At 49.7% G+C, this 26,026-nt stretch overlaps 1 protein-coding gene across 3 annotated transcripts; it reads right to left on the bottom strand.

Moving 5' to 3' along the window:
* Positions 1-1,746: 1,746 nt before the first annotated feature.
* On the bottom strand, positions 1,747-20,057 carry CEACAM19 (CEA cell adhesion molecule 19). Of its 3 annotated transcripts, XM_055551683.1 has the most exons (8): positions 20,003-20,057; positions 18,905-19,273; positions 8,793-8,957; positions 5,680-5,749; positions 5,233-5,279; positions 4,100-4,171; positions 3,235-3,302; positions 1,747-2,627 (listed from the first exon to the last, which is right to left on the bottom strand). In XM_055551683.1, the coding sequence occupies exons 1-8, from the start codon at positions 20,055-20,057 to the stop codon at positions 2,574-2,576; spliced, it is 900 nt and encodes a 299-aa protein (XP_055407658.1). In that variant the 3' UTR covers positions 1,747-2,573. The 3 variants fall into 3 exon arrangements, 1 of the variants encoding a protein (XP_055407658.1); XR_008703850.1 differs by lacking the exons at positions 4,100-4,171; positions 5,233-5,279; positions 5,680-5,749; ... (1 more) ...; positions 18,905-19,273; positions 20,003-20,057 and having other exon boundaries at positions 2,848-3,283; XR_008703849.1 differs by lacking the exons at positions 4,100-4,171; positions 5,233-5,279; positions 5,680-5,749; ... (1 more) ...; positions 18,905-19,273; positions 20,003-20,057 and having other exon boundaries at positions 2,872-3,283.
* Between the last annotated feature and the right edge of the window lie 5,969 nt (positions 20,058-26,026).

Genomic DNA, 26,026 nt, shown 5'->3' with positions numbered 1-26,026 from the left:
AATCTGGCTTCATCGTGGTGGAGGAAGAAGGAATGGTGCCCGTTTCCTAGGGCTGTAGTACAAACCTATATTACCCTGCTAGAATGGCCATGACAGAATACCACAGACCTGATGGCTTCAACAACAATTATTTTCTCACAATTCTGGAGACTGGAAGTCCAAGATCAAGGTGTCAGCAGACTTGGCTTCTTCTGAGGCTTCCTTCTTTGGCTTGCAAATGACTGCCTCATTATGATTTCACATTTTTTTTTTTCCCCATGCGTGTGCATCCCTAGGGTTTCCTCCTCCTCTTTTAATGGTATTTTTACTTTAAATTTTTATTTATTTACTTCTGGCTGCACTGCACAGCTTGTGGGATCTAGTTTCCTAACCAGGGATTGAACCTAGGCCTTTCACAATGAGAGTAAGGTGTCCTAACCCCTGGACCACCAGGGAATTCTCTCTTCCTCTTCTCGTAAGGACACTAATTGTACTGCGTTACAGCCCTACCCCCTGACCTCATTTAAACTTTCAGTTCAGTTCAGTAGCTCAGTTGTGTCCGACTCTGCGACCCCATGGACTGCACCGTGCCAGGCTTCCCTGTTCATCACCAACTCCCGGAGTTTGCTCAAACTCAAGGCCATTGAGTTGGTGATGCCATCCAACCATCTCATCCTCTGTCGTCCCCTTCTCCTCCTGCCTTCAGTCTTTCCCAGCATCAGGGTCTTTTCCAATGAGTCAGTTCCTCCCATCAGGTGGCCAAGGTATCAGAACTTCAGCTTCAGCATTGGTCCTTCCAGTGAATATTCAGGACTGATTTCCTTCAGGATTGACTGGTTTGGTCTCCTTGCAGTCCAAGGGACTCTCAAGAGTCTTAATCATCTCTTTAAAGGTCCTACTCCAAAAAGAGTCACATGGGGGATTAGGGCTTCAACATGAATTTGGGGGGGAACACAATTTATTGTAGAACAAAGCTGGTACCAAGGGAGCTAGAAGGCACGCAGTCAGCCTCAGAGAACTGACTCTTGAAAGTACTGCCATCATGGGTGTGGGGTTGTTTCATTTAGGATTTACAGGGAGCTGGGTGTAACAGAATCCCTAAGTAATGCAAGGGTCATTCTTCCACCTACCACACAGTCTGTTTTTTGGCTCCCAGAGGAAAAGCCAGTCTTTGCAGGGGCTTACATGCCCTGCATGGTCTGCCCCTGCCCATCTCCCTGATCTCGCCTCCCACCCTTTCCCCTTTCTTTATTCTGCTTCTGCCATGCTGGCCTCCTTGATGCTCCTGGGACTCACCAGGCAGACTCCTACCTCAGGGCCTTTGCTCTCGCTATTCCCACTGCCTGGAATGCTTTCCTTCTAGATCCCCTCAGGGCTCCCTCCCTCTCCTCCTTTAGGTCTTTGTCCACTGTTGCCTTCTCAGCTAAGCCTTCTCTGCCCTTTGTTTAAAACCTCAACCCCCAAACACTCTCACTCTTCTCTATCCCTCCCACCCCAACACATCACAGGTGGCTCAGTGGTAAGAATCCCTGGGTTGGGAAGATCCCCAGAAGAGGAAATGACAACCCACTCCAGTATTCTTGCTGGAAAATCAAATGGACAGAGGATCCTGGTGGTCTACAGTCCATGGGGCTGCAAAAGAGTTGGACACGACTGAGTGACTGAGCACGTGTGTGCATGTGTGTGCGTGCACACACACACACACACACACACACACACACAGTTCCCCAACAGTCTTGCCCTCCTTCTCTCTTTATGCCTCCCGCCAACACACCACATATGTTATTTATTTTGTTTCTTGACTCTTCATTGCAAGAGTGACCCTCCAGGAGAGCAGGGATGTTTGTTTTGAACTGTGCAAGGCACACAGTTTATTTATTGCTGAATGAATGAATAAATTAGAGGGTGAGAAATGGAACCCACATTGAGGACAGGGTTACGTGGGGGTAGAGGAGAAAGTGGCTGCCCCGAACTGGGGGTGTGGCGGGAAATGGGCAGAAGTTGGCCACAGGTTCTGAGAAACTGAATTTTAAGAGGGGCTGGATCTGCCTGGACAGGGAAGGGGCCCCGGCGGCCACGGAAACTGGCCTGGACTGTCCTCTGGGGCCACAGGTTCGTGAAGCCGGAGCTTGCAGTCATGTGTCTTGTGCTCTGGGGCACGTGTGGTGGGGAGCCCAGGGGAAGGGGCTTCTAGGGAGGTCAACAGAGCTGGGTGGGGCGCTTTGGGTTGAGACGAGGGAGCCCGGCCAAGCAGGGGCTTGTGCAGTCTGGCTGGAAGCAGGCCTGAGACCACCCTCTGGGGGCTTTGGAGTGGAGCGGGGGTAGCAAGAGCCTGCTTTTCCCAGGCATGGGCCCAGGCCAGGTTGCTGGAAGGCCAGACCTCAGGGCGCGCTGTTCGCTCGCGGCGGGGTGAGGAGCTAGGCCCGTCACCATCCTGCTGTGCTGCCTAAGCCACGGCCGCGTCCATCTTGTCGACCTTACAGCCTCGGGGCCCCAGTCGTGCTGCGTCTCTGCGGAGGCTTTTCTGCGGGTTCAAGGCGCGGGGGGAAGTCTGACGCGTCTCCTCTCCCTGGCTGGCCTCACCTGGGACCCCTTCAGGGCGCGGGCACCAGCTGGCAGTACGGGGCAGGGTCGGGGTTCAGCAGATCCTGGGGGGAAGGGGAGGGAAAGAGACGGAGGGGTTGTTGTGGTTTGGGGGTGAGAGCCAGGGGGAGACAGAGACACAGAAAAGGAGGGACAAGGAGAGTGAGAGAGACAGAGAAACAAAGTTCTGTGCAGAATACAGAAAAAAGAGTTAGGGAGAGACGCAAGATCACAAGGAGCCGGGGGCGGGGTGGGGAGACCCCTCAGGGGTAGAGAGACACGTACAGAGAAACGTAAGATAGGACGCACAGGGACACAGACGGAGGCAGAAGCTCAGGGGCAGACGGCGGGCGACTGGCTGAGACCCAGGCCCAGAAACGGGGGCGCCCTGCGGTGGGGCCCTGACTCGCTGTGTGACCCTGGGCAAGGCCCTTCCCCTCTCTGGGCTTCATTTCTTCCTGCATTGGCTTCCTTTGACGCAGGAAGAAACTGTAACCCACCCCTCCTCCGCCCCTCGCCACCGAGACGGGAAACGACTTGCCCGGGAAGTCTCGGCGAGGGGGCTGCGCACTTCCTTCCCGGGAGCTCGGGAGTCGGGGGCGGGGTCGGAAAGGAAGCCCCGCCCACCGAGCCTGGCGCTCCTGACCCCTCCCCCCTCCTCCAGCTCCATACCTGGTAGGGGTGGTTCTCAGGCTGCGGCAGTGGGGGCGGTGGGGGTGGGGGCGGGGGCAGAGGCAGGTCTGGCGGCTGCAAGGGAAGAACAGAGGTGAGCCAGGGCCCCGGCACCCTAACACCCCCCCCCACCTTTGCCCTGTGGTATCGGGACAGACCTGGACTCCGGGTCCCCATTGCCCCTCCCTGACTCTGAGGCCTCTAAGTGAAGGGAATTAACCTCCCTGTACTCAGTGTTCTCCTCTGAGAAATGGGTACATGGGAGGGGTAACTAATGGCCTGACAATCACCCAGATAATGCTCAGCCTCCCCGTCAACACATGTGGGTCTAAGCTTTCAGTCTTAACTGTTTAAGTCCCTTTTCCTTCTCCTCCACCTTCTTCTTATTTCTTTTTTTTTTTTTTTCTGATTGCGCCATGAGGCTTGTGAGACCGTAGTTCCCTAATCAAGGACTGAACCTGTACCCTCGGCAGTGAAAGTGCAGTCTTAACCAGAGCACCGCCAGGGAATTCCCAGTCTCTCTCATTTCTTACTTTAAGCAACCCTTTCCACCTGTAAAGGAAATATCTGCTTAGTGTAGAAAATCCTCTTTTAAGAATCCTGTCTTAAGTTGCCACACTTCTAAGAAGAAGATAAAGCCCACCCACCAGCCTCCATGCCCAGAGACAAATTGTCTTTGTGTTGTGCTGTTTCCTTTTAGTTTCTTTTGCTTATATTTTTAAAATAGGGAGTGGCCTAGCCAGGGAACAGCAGTTCCCAAACTGTGTGACAAGGCACCCTAGGGCGCCCCAGCGCACTCGGAAGGGAGGCTACAGGTCAAAAGGAGGCTTTAGGGGAGAGGGGCGGGGGCTCACCGTGGCAGTGCTCATGGGCCCCGTGTCACAAGGGGACACCAGGAGGACTGGCGATGGTATTGCTTCATAGATGCTGTCATCACCTGAAGCAGAGGACAGGAGGAGGAACCGGCTGACAGGTGGCCCACAGGTCCGTTCCAGCTACTGCAACTAACATTTGTGTTAAGCCCTCTTCTTGCCCAGCCCTGTGCTGGGGACACAGTCGTGACTGAGGCAGCGCTGGCCTTGCCCTGCCTTCCTGGGGCTCATGGTTCAGTGGGGGAGACAAACCTGTCCTCAGTTGAGGGTGACCCAGAGTGTGCAGAGCTGGAGTGGGGGAGCCCACAGGGCTCCTGGAGGGGGGCCAGGGAGGACTTCCTGGAGGAGGGGACCTCTGAGAAGAGCAAGAGAAGTGGGAGCCACGCAAAGGCAAGAGCGCAGGTGTGCAGAGGCCTGGCGGTGAGAACACTGGTGTTTGAGGGACTACGTTTCATCTGTCTGGATTGCATTGGGTAGGTCAAAAAGTTTGTTTGGGTTTTTCCATAAGATCTTATGGAAAAATCTGAATGAACTTCTTGGCGACCCCAATATATATATATATATATATATATATATTTGTTTGTATTGTTTTGGAGATGGAAATGTTACTTATGAGAGATGAACCCAGGAAAGACAGAGGGGACCAGTTAATGAGGGGCCTTGAGAGTCATGTTAAAGAGTCTGAACTTTGTCCTAAGGGTACTAGGGAGCCATAGAGGGTTTTTGAGCAGAGGAGAGACAGGGTCAGAGATATAGAGGGACTCTGCTCAGAAATGGGGTGGAGGCGAGGGTGGGAGCTGGGAGGACAGTGGGGAACTGGGTTGGGAGATCCAGAAGATGGAGCTTGGGTTGGGTTGTGGCCCGTTGGAGGACAGGAGCCAGCAGCGTTGTGGTGACAGAGGACAGGAGTGCTAGACATTGAGAAAAGGAGGAGAAACAGGTTTGGGGTGAGCGCTAATGTGCTCAGACTCCGTGGGCTGAATCTGGAGAGTCCCAGCAAGGTCTGGGTGGGGGAAGTGATTGGGAGGCCCCAAACTGGGGACCACAAGGGGGTTTTTGGCTGGGAGGCAGAGGAGGAGGGGGCCCTGAGGAGAGCCGGGTTGCGAGACGGGGGTCTCTGGCTTACCAGCACGATGACTGGGGCCCAGCTCTGGTTTCTCTGTGGCTGTTATCCTGGGGGCACATGGAGGAAAGGCTATTAGAATTGAAAGATGCTCAGGTGGCTGGAGAGAGACTCAGAGAAGCTGGAAACCCCATCAGGCCCTAGAGAGAGAGAGGATCCCCGCTTCAGAATGACCCTGGACAAGTTCTGCCCCATCCCAGCTTCTCCACCCATAATCCCCAGGCACACAGTCGTTCCTTAGGTTTCCCCTGCTGCCGCCTTACACAGGGCATCCTTAACCTCGTCAGTTACACAGACCACCTGAACGATTCAGCTCCACCTACCTGTTTCATGATTTCCTTAATATTCCTCTTTAAATCGGCTCTTTTGAATACCCTTATTTAAAAAGTACGTGACCTCCCTACCACAAATTCATTAATTCACTAAACAAATATTTATAAAAACACTGACCACGGGCTGGGCACTGTTGAAGTCACTGGGGGCACAGCTGGGAACAAGACTGACAAAGACCCCTGGTCTCCTGGAGTGGACGCCATAGTGAGGAGAGAGGGAGAGGATTAGAATAAATGATGGGACATTGAACATCAGGGAATGAAACCCCTTCCTTCAAAAGGGATGAAGGAAAATGAAGACTGCAGGGGCAGAGGGTGGTATGTGTGTGTGTGTGTGTGCGCAGAGGGTGGTATATGTGTGTGTGTGTATATGTGTGTGTGTGTGTGTAAGCAGTTTCAGGCAGGGCGGTTTGGGGTGCCACATCGAGAAGGTGACAGCTGAGCAAGGGCTTGAAGTAGCCAGGGGGACCAGATGTGCAGAAATCAAGAGAAGAAAGTTCCACGTAGAGATGACAGTCTGTGCAAAGGTCCTGAGGCAGGAGCCGGGACAGCAAAGGAATAGTAAGGAGCGGAGTGTGGCTGGGGCAGAGAGAGTGAGGGAAAGAGTGGCAAGAGGTGAGATCAGGGAGGCGAGAGGGTGCGTGGCAGATTGAGCTGGGTCTTGTGACCATGGTGTGGACTTTGGCCTTGACTCCAGGACCAGAGCTGACTGATTTATTTCTTTATTTGACTCTGTCGAGTCTTAGTTGCAGCCCAGGGGAATCTTCACTGCATCATGTGGGATCTTTGCTGGCTGAGTAGCTACAGTGCCCGGGCTTAGTTGCCTGTGGGCTCTTAGTTCCCAGGCGAGGGATCGAACCCATGTCTCCTGCCTAGCAAGGCTGATTCTTAACCACTGAACCACCAGGGGTGTCCCTGACCAATTTTAACAGACTCTCTGGCTGCTAAGCGGGATAATGGGAGACAGACTGTGCGGGTGGGAGTGGCAACAGGGAGACCAGTTGGAAGCTGTTACATTGTGAATGAAAGTACAACTCCATACAGCTGCTGCTAAGTCATTTCAGTCCTATCCGACTCTGTGCGACCTCTGAGATGGCAGCCCACCAGGCCTCCCCGTCCCTGGGATTCTCCAGGCAAGAACACTGGAGTGGGTTGCCATTTCCTTCTTCAATGTATGAAAGTGAAAAGTGAAAGTGAAGTCGCTCAGTCATGTCCGACTCTAGCGACCCCATGGACTGCAGCCTACCAGGCTTCTCTGTCCATGGGATCCATACAGCTGGACATAAGTATAGAAAGTGAGAAAGGAAAAGTCAAACAATGGTTTAGATTCATAGCTCCATATGTTGCTGATTTTCTCTTCGTAGAAGATAGCAAGCATTAGAAAGGCGTTAAAAAAACCTGATCAAGGTGTTCATTTGCCACTCTCAGAATCATGCAAAAAGAGAAGAAAAAGGAATTATTTTCCCCATCTGATTCAACGCCTTTAAAAATATCATAACTTTAAAAATGTCATCAAAAGGTTAAAATTTTTTTAGATTTCGCAATGTTTCAAACTTACCTAGAATCACTGGCCCTGTGGGAAGGAAGCTGGTCAGAGGGTCAAGTTATACGGTGTCTAGCTTTGGTTCTGAAGCTTACAAGGTAGGCAGGTAAGGTTCACTCTCTTGAGAACTTTTGCTATTCATGAGCCAGTTCGGTGCCATTTGTTGAATGACTTCTAGTCTCTAAGGCGCTGGTAAACTATGGTGTTTGTGTGTGTGTGTGTTTGCCCAGTCATGTCCTTCTCTTCGTGACTCCATGGACTGTAGCTCCCTTTTATTTACTTATTTATTTTGGCTGCATCCGGGCTTAGTTGTGGCGTGAGGGCTTCTCTAGTTGCAGGACACAGGCTTAGGATCTTAGTTCCCCGACCATGGATTGAACCCTCATCCCCTGCATTGCAAGGTGGATTCTTAACCACCAGAGCACCAGAGACGTCCCCCATCACCTCTTTTTGTATCACCTTTGAGATGACAAGGATATCTAGCAGGTATGGCTCATGTGCCTCCACTTCCTTTGATATGACTGTGGCAGACATTGTTAATCCATCGCAGCATCTTTTCTCACTAACTTAGATGGGACTCCCCACCTCCTTTTCCATTAAGCTGTCTAGTGCCTAGAATAGTACCTGGCCCATAGCAGGCCCTCAACAAATATGTGTAGGTTAATTTACTGATTGGAATTGGGCTGGGAGGTGAAAGCTGTTTGCCACCCCTAAATTAGAACATATTCAGGGAAAACAAAATCTTGAAGGTCAGGAAGCTATAACACATAAGGAAGAGTTGAGGGAGGAGACAAAATTACTGCTTTCATTTTCTAGGGATTACTGAGTGGAAGCAAAATTAGACTTCTTAACTCAGAATCAAGATAGGAGACAAAGTTCTGAAGAGGCTGATCTCATGAGAAAGGAATTTTTCATGAATACACTGTTCCCTGGGAAAATAGCCTTCCTCCCCCTTCTCTCTGTGCCTCTCCCTCTTCCTGCCTACCCAACCCCTCAGAGGTAAGCACCATCTGATGCCTTTGCCTGCCCGCCATCCACTCCCATTCTTTGGCAATTACATCTGGTTTTCTTTTGAGGAACCTTCCCCACTCTCAATCCATTTCATCATGTGGAGCCAGGTTTATCTCTCTGGCTTCAGGGTTATACAAGTAGCTCAACTTTGCATTCTAAGACCTGGCCATGGTGATTATTTCATGTAAGGACATGTGATGTAGTTAAGCTGGTGAGAGGCAGCTCTGGGGTTTTTGATGGAACTATCAGGAAAAAGGTACTATTTTTCCTCTTGGGTGGCTTAGCTGGAATATAAGGCTAGAGCCACTGAGAGCTATCTTGTCACACCTTAAGGGGAGAACCTTCCTGGAAATGGAGCCACTGTAGAGAAAAGGAGAGTTGAGAGGTCTACATTCTATCAGAGTTTCTTGATAGAATTGAGCCCCTGGATCCAGCCATACCTGAAGCTCACTTATATAGGACAAGAACGTTTCTTATTACTTGGTAAGCCAATATAAAGGTGAGCTCTCTGTCCCTTGCAATGCAGAATTCTGTCTAATACAAGGTAGGAAGATCCTCTCCACCTCAGGGGTTCCAGGATGGATGAGATTGTGTATGAGTTGGATGATGTGACTTAGGGAAGAAGAATCAAGGGGATCCAAGAGGGCAGGGGGAGCAGACTGACAGGGAGAGAGGGCTGGGGCTCCTGTACCTGTGGTTCTGAGCCCTCCAGCCTCTTGTCACCAGGAGATAGGCAATGGTGCCGACGAACAGACACCCAGTGGCAAGAGATCCAATGACGATAGCAGCCACAATCCCAGCACTCACAGGCAGGTTGGTAACGGGCAGCTCCTTAGGCTTTTCTGGGGAGTGAGAGAAAGAGAGAGAGAGAGGGCCATGTGATTCTTTGGAAGGCCTCCCTACCACCCTCCCCACTGTATCAGTGACAGTCCATAGAACGCTGAAATGTGATTTCATCTTCCCAGCTCAGAGCTTTCTCCTGTATTTCAGATCTGAGCATCCAACTGTCCGGTTGATTCTGCTGCACAGAAAAGTCAACATGTCCCAGATGGAACATCTTGGCTCCCCCCACCTCAAAATCTCTGCTTCTCTAGGATTTTCTTCCAACCTCAGCACATCCCATACCTACCTCATGACACGCTGCCCCACCCTTGCTCCAGTGACCGGCTTTTTCTTGCCTCAGCTGATGACCCCTCCATCCTTCCAGGAAAAGGGTGAAGTTCTGGACTGTGTTTTGTCAGGAACATAAAGGACTCGTAGGATTCTCAAACTCAACATGCCAGATCTGGGACCAAGCCTTACCTCACTCTGGCCCCCTCCTCTTAAGAGGACCTCCAGCCTTTAATCTCAGTCTGGACATCTGTTTTATCCCAGTCTTTCTTGGTAGCTAAGCCTGGGGTTTAGAATCCACTTGCCAGTTCAGGAGACATAGGAGACACAGGTTTGATCCCTGGGTCAGGAAGATCCCCTGGAAGAGGGCATGGCACCTACTCCAGAATTATTGCCTGGAGAATCCCCACAGGACAGAGGAGCCTGGTGGGCTACAGTCCACAGGGTTGCAAAGAGTTGGGCACGACTGAAGCAACTGAGCATGCAATTCAACAAACAACACGTTCCAAGCCTGGCTCCCTGCCATTCTGGAGACTCTCTGCGTTGTCTAGGATCCTTGAATTTGTTCCTTTTCTGTTTAAATCAGCCAGAAGCAGTTTCTGTTGCTGTAGCAGAAAACTTCCTTGATTCACATGATTTTCACAGCTTGTTTATATTTTCTGCTTTTTATTTTATTATTTTTAAAAATGTTATTTATTTAAAAATTTTATTTATGTTTGGCTATCTTTTCTGCCTTTTATTTTATTATTTTTTAAAAACATTATGTATTAAAAAATTTTTATTTATTTTTGGCTGCGCTGGGTCTTCGTTGTGTCCTGCATCCAGGGCTCTTCGGTGCGAGGGCTTCCGTAGTTGTGGTGTGCAGGCTTGGTTGCTCCAAGGCATGCGAACACTTCTCGGGCCAGGGATCCAAATGGTATCCTCTGCCTTGCAGGTGGATTCTCAACCACTGGACCACCAAGGAAGTTTTTCTGCCTTTTATTATAGACAGTGAGCTTGTGAAGAGCCAGCCTGTGAATCACTGTATTTTCCGAAGTTGATTGCAACTGAACACCCTTCTTCAATATGACTTTGCCATTCTCCTATCTATCGGAAGGTCTAATCTCCCTCCCTTGAATGTGGGCCGACCTTAGTGATTCACTTGAAAATCAGAAGAATACGGTGTAGACCAAGGTGAATTTCTGTTGTGGTCTTCCAAAACACTTCCTCTTCCCATGCTTTCCCATCATGAACCCAGAACCCAGCTACTGTGTTGTGAGGAAGCCCAAGCAGTCACACTGGCGAGGACGCATTGATCAATAGGATCAATGATCTTATTGATAGCCCCAGCTGAGCTCCCAGCTGACAGCAAGTGCATAAAGACACCTCTGGGTGCTTTTGGCTTCCGGCATTTGAGCCAAGCTCAGCCTTTTGAAGCCTTTCATCTAAGGCTGGATATCACGAAGCTCTCTGTATTCTTGATCCCAGAAATCATGAACATAATAAAATGGTTGTTGTTTTATACCATTGAGTTTGTCCCACAGCAAGAAGTAGCTGGAAGTAATTAGCCTCTAATTAAAATAAATTAATTAAAAAAAAAAAAGAAGAAGTAGCTGGAACCGAGCCTCACATTCTGTTTCTTCTTCCAGGACTGAAACATCTTTTCTTTTGGCTTTTCTCTTCACTGGTCTCTGGGACCATCTATTCTCAGTTCTACTAACAAAAAATCTGGGTCTTCCATGGAGTAGATTTATCCATGTTGATCCTTTTATTTTTAATTTTATTTTTGGCTGCACTGGGTCTTTGTTGCCGCATGGGAGCTTTCTCTAGTTGTGGAGCGGGGTCTGCACTTCATTGCTGTGTGAGGGCTTTTCATTGCAGTGGCTTCCCTTGTTGCTCAGTACAGGCTCTAGGGCGCATGGACTTCAGTAGCTGTGGTTCTCAGGCTCTAGAGCGTGGGTTCTGTACTTGCGGCATACAGGCGTACCTGCCCCACAGCATGTGGGAGTCTTCCCGGACCAGAGATCGAACCTGTGGCCCCTGTGTTGGCAGGTGGATTCTTAACCATTGCACCACCAGGGAAGTCCCTCCATGTTGATCTTTGGTAAGATAGAATCACATCGAAAAAGTGCTTTGAGAGACCAGTATGCAAACCGACAACTGTCAGACCAGCTCTGAAAACAGAATTCTGACTCACAAGGTACGGCAAACTGCCTAGGAAACCAACCCTCTTACAAACAGCCCAGGAAGCCAGCTAAAGTCAGACTTACAGGAAGCCAGATTTCTATCTCTAGTGACAACGCAGGAAGCTGAACAATAACTTATGTAACAATCAGTGCCAAATGGCCAGGACTTGATTAACAACTAACAGCCTCCCTAATTTTTGTCCCTTCTAACTCAGGGCCAGCCAGAGAAAGCCAAACACGTATCGTAACCAATCACTTAGGGTGTCCTGCCTTTCTGTGCCAACAGCCTCCCACAAGGACACACCTGTAGCCTTTCCTGTTTTTCATTCCAAGGCTTTTCCACCTCTCTGCCTGCCCTTGAGTCTCTGCCAAAATGCAAGGGATAGTGGATGATGCCCCTGCTACACACAAGCTCTGAATTAATAGCCTTTGTTTTCCTCCCTTGGTTATCCTTTATTTCCACAGCTTCAAAAGTAGCAGCTTCACATGGACTTGCCAAGGCAGTCCTCTAAAGCAGGGGGTCTCCAAACTCTGGGATCTAATGCCTGATGATCTGAGGTGGAGCTGATGTAATAATAAACAGAAATAAAGTGCATAATACTAGTAATGCGTTTGAATCATCCCCAAACTACTCACCCCACCCCACCTGCCACGGAAAAATTGTCTTTTACGAAACCCATTCCTGGTGCCAAAAATGTTGGGGATCTAAAGGATCCTGTGGTGGTGGTGATGTCGTTGTCCCCATTTTACAGACATAGGAACAAAGCCTCTGAAAGTTTTGGCCATTTCACTAAAGGTCATATTGACACCCGTGTTATGCAGTCTATGCAGTCCAGGTCCCAGGTACAGAAACTGGTTTTTTTTTTTTTAAACCACACAGGTTAGTTGTGTTTTATCAACAGGATGCTGCAAAGACCCGAGACAAAACCAGACTGAACTGGCTAGATCCAAGAAAGCCGACTGTCCTTGCCTCGTTTATCTCTGTGTTTTCATACCAGGCCCCGAAAACTGAAGAACACTTGCTCTGATTTATTTCCATGTTTGTTTCATAGCACTTGATATCTTCCAGCGATGCTTTGCAGCTGTGCGCTAAGAGACATACAGTGGTCAACCGCCCCAAAACCGGCTCTGACGTGACCCCATGAGTGCGCCTGTGCAGCTGAGACCCAGAGGTGTCCGAGAGTTACCTTTGTTTTGTTAGATCTCTGCCCGAAGAGGGGATTTATACTCTGCTAGGCAAAATTAGCTTCCTTGGTGGCTCAGTGGTAAAGAATCCGCCTGCCAATGCAGGAGACTTGGGTTCGATCCCTGGGTCAGGAAGATCCCCTGGAGAAGGAAATGGCAATCCACTCCAGTATTCTTGCCTGGGAAATCCCATGGACAGAGGAGCCTGGTGGGCTACAGTTCATGGGGTTGAAAAGAGTCAGAGGTGACTTAACAACTAAAACAATAAAGACTCAGTTAGAGCTATGTGCAAAGGAGCATGGGTGACTGCGCGTGCCCAAGGCTGCCCCTGAAATCTCCACCTCTTTCCTAGAGCCCTGATGACCTGTTTCCTAACCCTTAAAATCCCCCTACTCCTCTCCCTTCAGAGGGAAGAGGCTTTTAGAGTAGAAGTTCCCCTTCTGCACTCTCTGGCCACTCTCAAGCCTGTCTTGCTTGCACCAAATTCAATTTCATTATTGGCAGCTCAAACTTGAGCCTGAGTGGGAAAGAACTCCCTGAGCCGGGGGGCGGGAGTGGGGGCGGCTTTGGGTTCAGCTAGGGCCTCAAGGGCAGGCTTTGTGTCTAATTCCGTAACTGCATTGTGGGTCAGGACTAAACCCTTGACTCCATATAGTTAGTTTACGATGATAGCTGTTAACACTCAGGCAGAATCAAGACCTAACTAGGAGCATAGACCCTGGAGCCAACTAGCCCGGGTTCCAGTCCAGCATCTGCTTCTCCCTATGTGGATGACCTAGACAGGTTACTCAGATTGTGCCTCAGTTTTCCCATCTGTAAAATGGGGGTCATCACGCCATGATTGGGAGGGCATAGACGATACCTGTGTGAGAAACGCACTGTACATGGTCAGTCAGGGGCAGTCAGGCTCCACAATTAATCCCCATGGGTACCAAAGGGCCTGAAGACTGAGGAAACCGGGCAGAGTTTCTCAAAGGCCCCAAACCCTCATGACTAGGTTTCTGGGACTGTGGCTCCCCTCTGTACTTTTGAGCCAAGTTGCTGTTGCTTGCGGGCTGTGTGACCTCGGGAGACTGCCTTCCCCTCTCTGAGCCCCAGTCTTGTCATCTGTAAACTGGGGATGGTTTACAGTATCTACACATCCTGAGCCTTCACTTGTGAATCATGTGCCTTGGGAGTCCTGCCAGAGACTCCCTTTCTTAGGTTCTTTTTCCCTGGGGACCTGTCATGTGAGCCAGGCTCCCTGATTTAGATGGGTCCATGTGAAGCCAGATGCAGGTACCACGTGGGGCCTGTGATGGTGAGGCTGGAGCCGGCACGTCCGCCAACATATAAACTCCACAAAAGCAGTGATCTCTGTACTTTCCTTCTGTAAACTCAGTGCCTGGCGTACAGTAGGTGCTCAATGTAGATGCTCGTTGAATGAATACATGAATGAATGCAGCCTTCCAAGGGCCCTCAGGCAGGGGTTCTGAGCCCCAGGGGCCCAGATGTTGTGGGCAATGGCTACTCCAGTCGGAGCAGTTCCACCAAGGTATTTATACCTTGTTCCTTGTTTCTAGCCTCGGGAAGGTCCTGCGAACATGTACTACCCTTTTTATTTTTTTTTTTTTATAGTTTCTTTTTTTTTTTTTTAATTTAACCATAGTTGGTTTACAATGTTGGGCTAGTTTTAGCTGCATAACTTCAGATTCTTTTATTGTAAATTGTTGCAAGATACTGACTATGGTTCCCTGTAGTAATGTTAGTCACTCAGTCATGTCCGACCCCATGGACTGTAGCCAAGCTCCTCTGTCCATGGAATTCTCCGGGCGAGAATACTGGAGTGGGTGGCCATTTGCTTCTCCAATGGTTCCCTGTGCTATACAGTAAATCCCTAATGTTTATCTATTTTATATAAAATGCTCTGTATCCCATATTCTTCATTTATCCCTTCTCATCCCCTTTGGTAACCATAAGTTTGTTTTTCGTATCTGTGAGTCTATTTCTGAGTTTTTAATAAATTGATGTGTATTATTTTTTTTAGACATGCTAAGCTTTATTAAACCCCTTTCTGGGGACTTCCCTGGTGGTCTAGTGGCTAAGACGCTACACTCCCAATGCAGGGGGCTTGAGTTCAATCCCTGGTCAGGGAATTAGAGTCCACATACTGGAACTAGAAGGTCGCATGTGATGCAACTAAGACCTGGCACAGCCAAATAAATAAATTTAAAAGATAAATATATTTTTTAAAAAACCCTTAAAACACCTTCCTGCACATGCCAGTCGGAGTTGGCTTCTGTTACAGCCAAACTCCCTCATGATGAAGAGAGATTGAGTGTGCGAGTTACCTGGGATGCTGGAAATGCTGTTGGCCATTTCCATTCCCACCTAGGTTGGGGGGCTGAATTTGGGGCCCTCCAATATAAATGTCTGGGGCTGAGGACACCCACCCTAACATGAGGACCCTCCCAGCCAATCCTATTCCTAATTCCTCTGCCTTTTCCTCTGCTCTTCTTTTTATGCTGGGCTGAACTGCCTGGCTTCCCTGCTCCCTGTGCTCAGCCCCCTGAAATCAAGGCCATTCCCTGCCTCCTTTGCTTGCTTTCTCCACGGGGACCCCTCAGTACTTCCATGGGAGTCCGTGTGTAAGAACCTCGTGGCAGGAGGGCCAGGGCTATGCACTTGGTTCCTCCCCTTCCCAGAGGCGTGCTCTGGGACCTGCTCTGGGCCTCCATTTACCCTTCTGTAAAATGGGGACCATCCCAGGGCTACCTGCAAGGTTCTTATGGGAATGGAATGAAGTGAGGTTGGCAAAGCACTTAGTTGGAGGTGCTGGCAAGTAGTAAGTGCTTCATAAATCAGAGATGGGGTTGCAAATATTTACTGAGCTGCTCATGTGTGCTAAGCCATGCTCTAGGCAATAGGAGATTGATGATGAACAAAATGATAAAGTCTACCTTGTGACTGTTGAGTCCTGGCTCATCTTCCCAGCTGTCACCCCCAGCTCCCCTTCTGGTTTGTTGTACTTGATCCCATCTCCTCGGAAAAGGGGTGGGCCTATGACTCAAGGGGAAGCAGACCCACAGGCCAGATAGAGCCAACCAGATTCTCTGTCTGTCTGTCTCTCCAGCTCCCTTTCTCTCTATCTCTGCATCTTGGAAGAGAAGACTCAGAATACGCAAAAAAGCCTGTGTAGTGTCTTGGTAGGAATCCTTGGCTGTGAGAGCAGAATGGAGCCCTGGAGCAGAGATGAGACCAGAGATGGCACCCCCTGGAGGGGGAGGGAGAACCTGCTTTCTCGCAAAGCTTCCTTTCCCACCCTCCAGGCTGGGCGCCTGGTCCATTCATTCATGCAACAGTGTGACTGGCCCTATTCTAGGCTCTGAAGAAGCAGCTGTGAACCCAGGCCTAATATAGAGCCCACATCCCAGGGGCTACCTCTGGGGTTCTACAAGACATCCCCACTCTGAGTCAGTTGGAGAGAGCTTCTATCCTTACAACCCAAGTGTTAGTTGCTCAGTCATGTCCGACTCTTTACGACTTCATGAACTGTATAGCCTGCCAGGCTTCTCTGTCCATGGAATTCTCCAGGCAAGAATACTGGAATGGGTTGCCATTCTCTTCTCCAAGGGATCTTCCCAAACCAGGAATTGAACCCAGGTCTCCCGCATTGCCGGCAGATTCTTTACTGTCTAAGCCACCAGGGAAGCCCGTGGCCTTGGCTCAAATTTATCCTGCAGTGCTGACCTCCTAGGATGCCCCCTGTTCACTGCCCTGTCTCAGCCATGCTGGCCTCCTGCCAGCTAATTCATGAGCCCTGCAGCTTCCTGCCCCAGGCCCTATGCACAGGCTGAGCCCTCTGCCCATACACCTTCCAGAGCTCCTTTCTTCTCTAATTAGAACTTCCAGGGGAATTTTCTGGTGGTTGCAGTGACTAAGACTCTGTGCTCCCAATGTGGGGGGCCTGGGTTCAATCCCTGGTCAGGGAACTAGATCCCACATGGTGCAACTAAGAGATCGCATGCCACAGCTAAGGCCCAGAGCAACCAAAACAAAAAGTAGTGAAGAAAAAAAAAAAAAAAGGGAACTGTTGATCATCATTCAAACTGAAGGATCACCTTTTCAGGCAACCTCCCTGACACCCCTCTTTACAATCTCATAATTCCTGCACTTTCCTTCCCAGTACCTGCACTGTGCATAAGACTGTATTGTAGGTGTGTGTGATTATGAAGTTAATATCTGTCTCCGTCACTGGGCTGTGAGCCCCAGGAGGGGAAGGTCAGGGCTGCCTTGGTCACCACTCCGTCCCCAGCGCTGCCCAGCACCGGCCAGACACAGAGGAGGCCTGGAGGAGGTGGCTCTTAGCGGGTGCTTGCTGAAGGAAGAGTGAATGAGGAATTTAGTTCCTGCAGAGGCAGTTGTGTGTCTAATTCAGGAGGCACTGCATTCGAGTCCCATCTCTGCTGCTGATTTGATGGTGAGCTGCCTGATACCCTGCTTCAAACCTTCAGGATAAAACAGAGATTCCACCTGCCCTGTGCCCAATGGATGGGTTAAGCTGTGAATCGATCACTCTCCTGTTTAAGCCCTCTCGTGGCTTCTTGTCAGTCTTGCCATGGCCTATGAACCTGGCCCCTGTCTACCTCTCAGACCTCACACCCAACTCGCTCACTGTCTTCTAGCTATGGAGTCCATCTGTCTATACTTTAAACACACCAAACTAGTCTAACCTCAGGGCCTTTGCACATGCTATTCCCTCTACCAGGAACTCTTGCCCTAGAAATCTTCAGGACTCCCTTCCTTCTTTTGCCTACTTTCTCAGCAAAGCCTATTCTAGATCACATCATTATTTATTTATTTTTATTGGACAAGTCTAACCTCTCTGTGCCTCAGTTTCCTCATCTGTAAAATGGATCTAATAATGTTACCTACTTAGCAGAGCTGCAGTGAGGATTAAATGAGTTATTATGGGTAAAGCTGGCATTTACCTATTATTAAACAGGTCATTTAATAGTATAGCATAGGGACTCTACTTCACGGTGAGTTGAATGGGAAGGAAGTTCCAAAGGGAGGGGATGTATAGGAACGGTACGGTAATAACACAACATTGTAAAGCAACTAGACTTCAGTAAGGATTAATTAAAAAATAAAAGGGTGAGTATGGTCCATTTTTCTTACTCTGTGGTCTGTTTGTTTGGCCGCACTGATGCACATGTGGAATCTTAGTTCCCCAACCAGGGATCGAACCTGTGCTCTCTGCAGTGGAAGCAAGGAGTTGCAACCACTGGAACACCAGGGAATTGCCACAAGACGAGTTCTTAAGGTGATAAATTAGAACCCATGATGACAATCACAAAGGTAAAGGGATGAGCAGAGTCCTGTGGGGACCTAGGTGATGAGTGACCAAGTCTGCCTGGAAAAGTTAAGTCATTCCACTCCCAGCTTCATTGAGATATAATTGGCATATAATAGTTCATGGAGTTCTGAGAAAAGAAACACATGAATTAATATAGGGTATGGGCCGCCGTCTGTGGGGTCGCGCAGAGTCGGACATGACTGAAGCGACTTAGCAGCAGCAGCGGTTCTCAAACAGGGGTGACGTTTGGCAATGTCTGAAGACGTTTTTGGCTGTCACTACTGGGAGGGCACTATTAACCTCTAGTGACTAGAGCCCAGGGAAGGTGCTAGATACTTGACAGGGCACAGAACTGTGTAGCCTCTGCTACGAAGGAATAGCCAGTTGAAAATGTTAATAGTGCCCAGATTGAGAAGTTGTGTTCTAGGGCAGGTGTTTAGAGCTGTTTTTGATCCATAACAAGTACCTAAGAAATATTAGCTGTTGCTGTTCTCTGCCACCATATATCTGTTTTGCTCAGAGTAGATTCATCAATACATTTTTTTTTTTACTGTACTGTGAAGCTTGTGGGATCTTAGTTCCCTGACTGGGGATCAACCCTGGGTCGCCTCAGTGAAAGTGCCAAGTCCTAACCACTGGACTGGCAGGGAATTCCCAATAAATTCTTGACTTATGAACATAGATCCCTCAAGACTAGGCATACAGTAGGTGCTCAATACACATTTCATGAATTCATGCATGTGAAGAATAAATGAATGGTGCATTCTCCAGGGTCCGGCTCAGTGTCTGGCACAAAGTAAGCATTCAATAGATGTGTTCTTAGTTAATGCACCAGAGGATTAAATGACAACTTCGGGGCTGGTACTGAGTTAAGTGCTCAGCCAATATGTGTTGCATGAAGGAACAAGAGGACCAGATGTTTGCGCAGAGCTTGGTGGCTGCTCAGGTCGCACTAGCCTCCCCACTTCTTTCCCCAGTGCCCAACACTCACCGGCCACCTGCACCTCAGTCTTGGCCCGCATGGTCCAGGAAGGGTTGATGGCGACAGCTACCTGATAGGTGCCGCTGTCTTTGGGCTGGGCGTGACGCAGCAGCATGGAGCCATTGGAGAAGCCAACAATGTCTCGCTGATTCATGGCGCTGCCATCCCTCTGGGGTCGTAGTAGCTTGGGGATGTAGGTGAATAACATCGTGCCGCCATTGGCCTCCTTCCCCAGGTACCAGCTGAAGTCCTGGAAGGTGTTTGGGATGCCCTGGACAGACAGGAGAAGGTCCTGGTTCATTTGAGGCTGCTCCGGAATCTTCTGGATGCGTAGGGCTGCCCAGGAGCCTTGGGGGACCCAGAGGGCCAGGATGGAGGCTGTGGGGTTACAGGGGAGGCCTGGGGTCAGAAGTGTCGGGCAGGGACCATAGCATTCTCCTCCCTGTAGGTCCTCAACTGCAGGCTCTGAGTGCTGCTCATTGGAGCAGTGCTGGGATTGATGAGTGATATCTGTTCTGGGTGCAAGAGTGGGAACCCAGGTATGAATGGCACAGATATGCCATCCCATTGGTCCAGAAAGTTTTTCGGCTTGGAGATGGTATGTGATCTGCCTCCAAACACATGGACTCTGAACTAATTTATTAATTTGTCTAACTAATAATTGTTTGACCAATATATTGTTCATGCTACAATACCAGTTATATATGATATGTCTAAAATTCCTTATGGACTTCCCTGGTGGTCCAGTAGTTAAGATTTCCAATGCAGGGGGTGTGGGTTTAACCCCTGGTCAGGGAATTAAGATCCCATAAGCTGCGTGGTACAGCCAAAACAATAATAAAAGAAAATAAAATTCCCTAGATTTCTAAGCCCTGGGAATTCAGCAGGGAATCAAGCAGAAGTCAATTCCAGCCTTCGTGGCCCTGACATTCTAGAAAACTCACAGGTTAAATGGGGATGAGGTTGTGGTTCTTCTGCCCCTCCCTCCCATCTTAATGTCATAATTTCCTTTCCTCTGACAAATTTTCCCTCTTTCAAGAGGAAACCTCAGCCCCTGGGCTAAGAACCCCTTCTCCCCTCAGCACTGGGGGTACATTTCCTCCTTACCTGAGAGAAGGAGGCTCTTGGGGAAGGCGTGCTGGGACCCAGCAGGAATCTCCATCTTGGTGTCCTATGGAGATGCCAAGGGGCCACCTACTGGACGCCGAGGGGGCCCGAGGGTGGGCCCCTGGCTATCCGAAGTGAGCCCGCTCAGTGGGAATCCCGGGGTGCTTCTGAGACATGGCTGAGGCTGGCCCAGCCTGGCACCCCTTTTCCATAGGCTCAAGGCCTCACCTGTGCTCCTTCAGATGAAGGATGATCTGCACAGAAGCTGGTTGAACCAGTTTTCCAGGGTGACTGAGGAACTTCCTAGGGTTTCTCAAGACTCCTCCCTTGACCCCTTTACATCTCTTCTTCCCTGTCAGTAGCAAGGCAGTAATTATAACAGCAAAAACAACAGTCACAGCAGCCTCGGATTGAGCAATCCCCCTTGGGCCAGGCAAGGAGGTCGGTAATACCTTGTCCCAATACCTCATCCCATATCCACCATGCGTAACTTTCTGTTTCATGGAATGAGAAAGCTGAGGCTCAAGGAGAGAGGCAAGTCGATCAGCAGGTGGAGATGGAATCTGACCTGTGGCTGGCTCCCTCTGAAGCGCTCAGCATAGTTGTTCAAAAACATCCCTCTGTTCGTTCATTCCAAGATGCACACGCTATGCCCAGCCCTGGGCCAAGTGATGCTGAGAACAAGGTAATGACTGAGATGGCTCCTGCTCTGCCCTCGGTCCACAGCGGGGCTCACAGGTCTGTGTGTGTGTATGCATGCGTGTGTGTGTGTGAGACAGAGAGGCCCATCCCCAGACAATGATGATACAGAGTGATCATCAATGCTGGGATGGAGGAGCCTCGGGGCCTGGGAGAACCTGAGGGAATGCCTTACTCAGCCAGAGAGGCAGGGCAGACTTCCTGGAGGAGGGCATGCCTGTGCTGAGACCTAGAGTAGGAGGAGGAATGCGGTGGGATGGATTGTGGAGAGGTATACCAGGCAGTGTGAACAGCACAGGCAAAAGGCCTGGAGGCTGAGACAGCCCTCGAGGCGCACTGAGGAGTCAGCAAAATCCTGGAAGGATGGAGGGCCGAGCAGGGAGGAGGTGTGTGTTGGGGGGTAAAGCTGGAGAAGTGGGAGGGACCAAGTGTAATTTTGAGCTCTGTTGGGGCATGACCTGGGTGCTGGAGGATCCAGGATTGTGCTATGCCCATAGCCACATAAGGCTATTTAAATATAAATTTAAATTAATTGAAATGTAATGCCTTAGAAAACCTAGTTTCTTGAACTAGCCACTTTCAAGTGCTCAACAGCCCCATGTGGCCAGTGGCTACCACACTTGAGAGCATGGGTACAGGACATTTCCATCATCGTCAGAGAAATTTCTATGGCACAGCGCACACCTAGGGATCTGAGGGGGTTGATGCCAGCTGAGATTTCTTGTCTTGTAGGAGGAGAGAACACCTCCCTCCCAAACGGTCTCTATAGCCTGGAAGGTCTTGAGGCGGTGTTCCTGGTTGTGTTCCTGGGGTCAGAATTCTTCCAGGATTTTTTGCTGCTGTTTTGAGGTTTGCTCTGTCCATCTGCCTCAGAGGGATTGTTGCAAACCCAGCCTTTATTTCCAAGGCTGTTGCCCCAATCTTGAGCTGCAATCAGATTGCCCAGACCGGTTTCATTCTGGTAGGAATTTGGAGCACAGCAGAAGTGGAGTTTAGGGGCCACAGGGATTCTGATGAATTTTCCCTGTTAAACTTCAGGAGCAAAGGTTCTCTGAGCTGGGAGAGGGAGAGACAGGGCACCAAGCAAAGCCAGTTATTCTAGATTTTCCAGTTCCTAAAGCTCCTCTCTCTTTCTACCCCTCCCTCCCTCCCTCCTTCCTTCCTGCCTCCCTCTCACCTAAAGACTTTGATTGCTCTTACAACTACTAAAAGAAAAGTCAAGGTTTATTTAGAACATTTAGAATAAACTTAAAAGGAAGAGAGTAAAATTCAGCCAGCTTCCAACTGCCCAGAGAGAATCACTGTTAATTGTTGTTTAGTCACTCAGTTGTGTCCAACTCTGTGCGACCCCATGGAGTGTAGCCCACATGAGTTGCCATTTCCTGTTCCAGGGGATCTTCCTGATCCAGGCATCAAACCTGCATTTCCTGCATTAGCAGGTGGATTCTTTAGCGCCGAGCTGCCAGGGAAACTAGTCGCTGTTAACACCAGATGTTAGTTCCATCCTCCGCCCTGTAGTCCTCATCCTGGCTTTTCACCAGCCCCAGAAAGCAGGTCCTGGCTGGTTCAAGCCTCCTAATCTCAGAGAGGCAGCAGTGAGTGGTGACTTGAAGTGATATCTTAGTTCCCTGACCAGGAATTGAACCTGGGTAACCTGGGCGCCTGGAAAATCCTATGGGCGGAGGAGCCTGGTAGGCTGTGGTCCATGAGGTTGCGAATAGTTGGACACGACTGAGCAACTTCACTTTCACTTTTCACTTTCATGCATTGGAGAAGGAAATGGCAACCCACTCCAGTGTTCTTGCCTGGAGAATCCCAGGGACGGGGGAGCCTGGTGGGCTGCCGTCTATGGGGTCGCACAGAGTCAGATACGACTGAAGTGATTTAGCAGCAGCAGCAGCAGCAACCTGGGCAAAAACCAGGAACCCTAGCCACCAGATCACAAAGGGCTAGAGGCTAGAAGCACAATTTCCCTGTCTCTCGCTTCCATTTGAAAGCAAAAACGTTTTAAGGAGGCAAAAACTGTGAAAACGCATGCAAGGTTTATTATTGGAGGCAGAGTACAACAAGTGGGAAAGCACACAGAGAAACAGTTTGTTTAGTTAAGACAGAAGTGAGGCAGAGATGCACACCTGGAGAGAAAGCGTGTGGGCTTCCCCCACTAACGAGGAGGAACACAGTAGACAGTGCAATTCTTCTGGGTCTTTAAGCATGTGTGCTAAGTCGCTTCAGTCGTGTCCGACTCTTTGGGACCCTTTGGACTGTAGCCCACTAGGCTCCTCTGTTCATGGGATTCTCTAGGCAAGAATACTGGAGTGGGTTGCTATGTCCTCCTCCAGGGGATCTTCCTGACCCAGGGATCCAACCCACGTTGCCTGCATTAGCAGGCAGATTCTTTACCATTAGTGCCACCTGGGAAGCCCAGGTCTTTGTTTACCTTTGGCCAATTATCTGATTTCTTTTTTCACTCCTGACCTGCCCTAGGACCCTCCCCAACAAGGATGTGCAACTTTCTCCAAGATGGGTTTCATCCCAGAGGTCTATGGAGGGCCTTGGCATTGCCTATTATGGTTTGGCGCCTCCTCCTTTTTGACTCCCCAAGGAGTCTTTCTGCACATGTGCTGTGTCTCCCTTGCCCCAAGGGTGGGAAATGTGTGACCTCTTGATCTTTTACTCAAACAGAATTTAGCCTGTCTCTGTCCCTGCTGTGACTGTTATTTTAAAGTGTCCACAGGAGACAAAGTCCAGTTATTTACCCCGTTCCTGTTGTTATTTCTAACTCAAAGTGCAAACAGGAGGCTCATTGTAAATATCTAGCCTAGAGCCTGCCTGCCCCTTTCCCCAGGAAATGTAAACAGGAGGATAATTGTAAATGCCCAGCCTAGAGCCCATCTCTCTCCTGCCTCACTCCCAGGTGGTCCTATTCTCTGGTCAGGGATTGGTTGAGCAGTGGGTAGTGCTGGCCAATCAGAGCTGAGGGGAGGCTCCTGGGGAAGCTCTCCCTGAATGGAGAGCGCTGCTTCTCCCCACAGTCATTTGGCTGTGATGGCCGGAATGCAGCAGCCACCCTGGCACCAGCTTGAGGATGAAAGCCAGTATGTGGAGGAAAACAGAGTAAATAGCAGAGAAGCAGAGCTGAACACCACACGTAGTACCTGGAGTTGAACTAGACAATCCAGTTCTTTGTTTTTAACCTCAGCCTGGGGGGTGGGGGTGGGAGGGGCGAGAGGGGTTTTCTGCTGTTGGAGTGTGACATTTTCAAACACTGACAAAGATTCTCTCATTGACTGAACTCCGCTTAAGCTTTCTTGAACTCCTTTCCCAGCTAGGATTGATGTTTGACTTCTGTTGTTCATCTTGGCCTTGTCCATTTTGAGCAAGAATCCTTCTAAATCAGTTCAGCTAGAACTGCCGTCCTTTGATATCTGATCGGGTTCTTCTTCCTCCACCCCCCACCCCCACCCCCCAGGTGATATCTGATCCAGTAAGAATCCTGTTAGGTCGGCATAGCTAAACTCTTTCTTACCCTTGAAGCTACTGAAGCTGAATCCAGCCTCTGTATCCCTCTGCTGAACTAAATCTCAGAGACGCAGTTTTGGGAGAAGTAGAAAAGAACAGTTTCCTTGTTTTGCCAGGTAAGGGGATGACAGGGGACTTGAACAGGATGACATGACCTTGAAACTGTGTCCTGACCTGCAGGGGGTTGTGAAGAGTTTTATTTTAACATATGTTGAAAATTTATTGATTATGATTATTAACATAGGTTATTATTATTTATTTGGGGCTGTGCTTGGTCTTGAGTGCTGCACAGGCTTTTCTCCAGTTGTGGCGAGTGGGGGCTACTCTCCAGTTGCGGAGCACGGGCTTCTCACTGCAGTAGGCTTCTCTTGTTGCAGAGCACAGGCTCTAGGGCGCTCAGGCTTCAGGACTTTCGGCACCGGGCGCTCACTAGTCGTGGCTCCCAGGCTCTAGAGCACAGGCTCAATAGTTGTGGTGCCCGGGCTGAGTTGCTCCTCGGCAAGTGGGATCTTCCTGGATTAGGGATCGAACCCACATCTCCTGCATTGGCAGGAGGATTCTTGATCACTGAGCCACCAGGGAAGCCCCTAATTTATCGTCATTATTACTTTTAGCCATGCCAGGTGGCACATGGGATCTTAGTTCCCCCACTAGGGATAGAACCCGTGTCCCCCGCAGTTGATCTATGAAGTCCTAACCACTGAACCACCAGGGAACTCCGGTGAGGAGTTTTAAAATAATGGTTCATAGAGGGCGTAATTAGTTCATGGACATTCTTCTGATTGGTTGGTGGTGAGGTAAGTAGGAGTCAGCATCACCAAACTTCCAGTGCCAACCGGTCTGGGGTCTATGTCCTTGTGGGCAGCACACCCCTTAACCTCTCCCATCTAGTGGGGGTTCCAGCGTGTGCCAAACAACTCAAAGATATTGTTTATGTGTATCCCTTGAGGGTGAACCAGGACCCTGCCCCAAGTGTGTTCTGTTCTTTCTCTTGACTGTTCTTCCCTTGTCTCCACACCCTCTCCTCTCCCTGATATTGATAGCAACTGTTTGGACCTACTCTTGGAACTCTGGGAAGGTCAGGGAGGCTGAATGAAGCATCTTTCCTGTAATCAAGAAATGGGGGACACAGAAAGGCATTTGCGCACAGGAGCCCCACAGGGGTCTCACTCCCTATCCCCACCTCTTAGTTGGTTCCCATCCACTGACTCCCAGCCTGCTCCTTGGCTATGAATCCCCACGTGCCCACACTGGATTCAGAATTGGGTCCAGTCCCTCTCCCCTTGGCAGATGCTTCCTATACCTAAGTTGATGACCCCATCTCCCTAAATAAAGTCTGCCTTGGGCTTCCCTGGTGGCTCAGATGGTAAAGAATCTGCCTGCAATGTGGGAGACCTGGGCTGGAGCCCTGAGTCAGGAAGATCCCCTACAGAAGGGAATGGATCCACTCCAGTATTCCTGTCTGGGAAATCTCATGGACAGAGGAGCCTGGCAGGCTACAGTCCATGGGGTTGGAAAGAGTCAGGCATGACTGAGCCCCTAACACTTTCACTTCATGCTTTAACTGGGCTCCCCAGGTGGCACTATCAGCAAAGAATCCACCTGCCAGTGCAGGAGATGGAAGAGATGTGTGTTCAATCCCTGGGTGGGGAAGAATGGAGGAGAAAATGGCACCCTACTCCAGTATTCTTGCCTAGGAAATCCCGTGGACAGAGGATCCTGGCGGGCTACAGTCCAGGGGGTCACAAAGAGTCAGACATGACTGAGTGTCTGAGAACACCATGTTTTAACTGGTGTCATTAAGTA

The sequence above is a fragment of the Bubalus kerabau genome, chromosome 17 (genome assembly GCF_029407905.1).
Source record: "Bubalus kerabau isolate K-KA32 ecotype Philippines breed swamp buffalo chromosome 17, PCC_UOA_SB_1v2, whole genome shotgun sequence".
Lineage (NCBI taxonomy): Eukaryota > Metazoa > Chordata > Mammalia > Artiodactyla > Bovidae > Bubalus > Bubalus kerabau.
Note: the sequence above shows the minus strand (reverse complement) of the source record. Positions and strands in the feature narration are given on the sequence as shown.

Coding starts and splice junctions, on each gene's coding strand:
- CEACAM19 (XM_055551683.1), bottom strand. CDS start 20,057: ATGGAGATTCCTGCTGGGTCCCAGCACGCCTTCCCCAAGAGCCTCCTT. Junction 5,280..5,679: donor TCAACAGTGCCCAGCCCGTG/GTCAGTGTTTTT, acceptor ATGTGCCCCCAG/GATAACAGCCACAGAGAAAC. Junction 3,303..4,099: donor TTGTGACACGGGGCCCATGA/GCACTGCCACGG, acceptor TGCAGCCGCCAG/ACCTGCCTCTGCCCCCGCCC.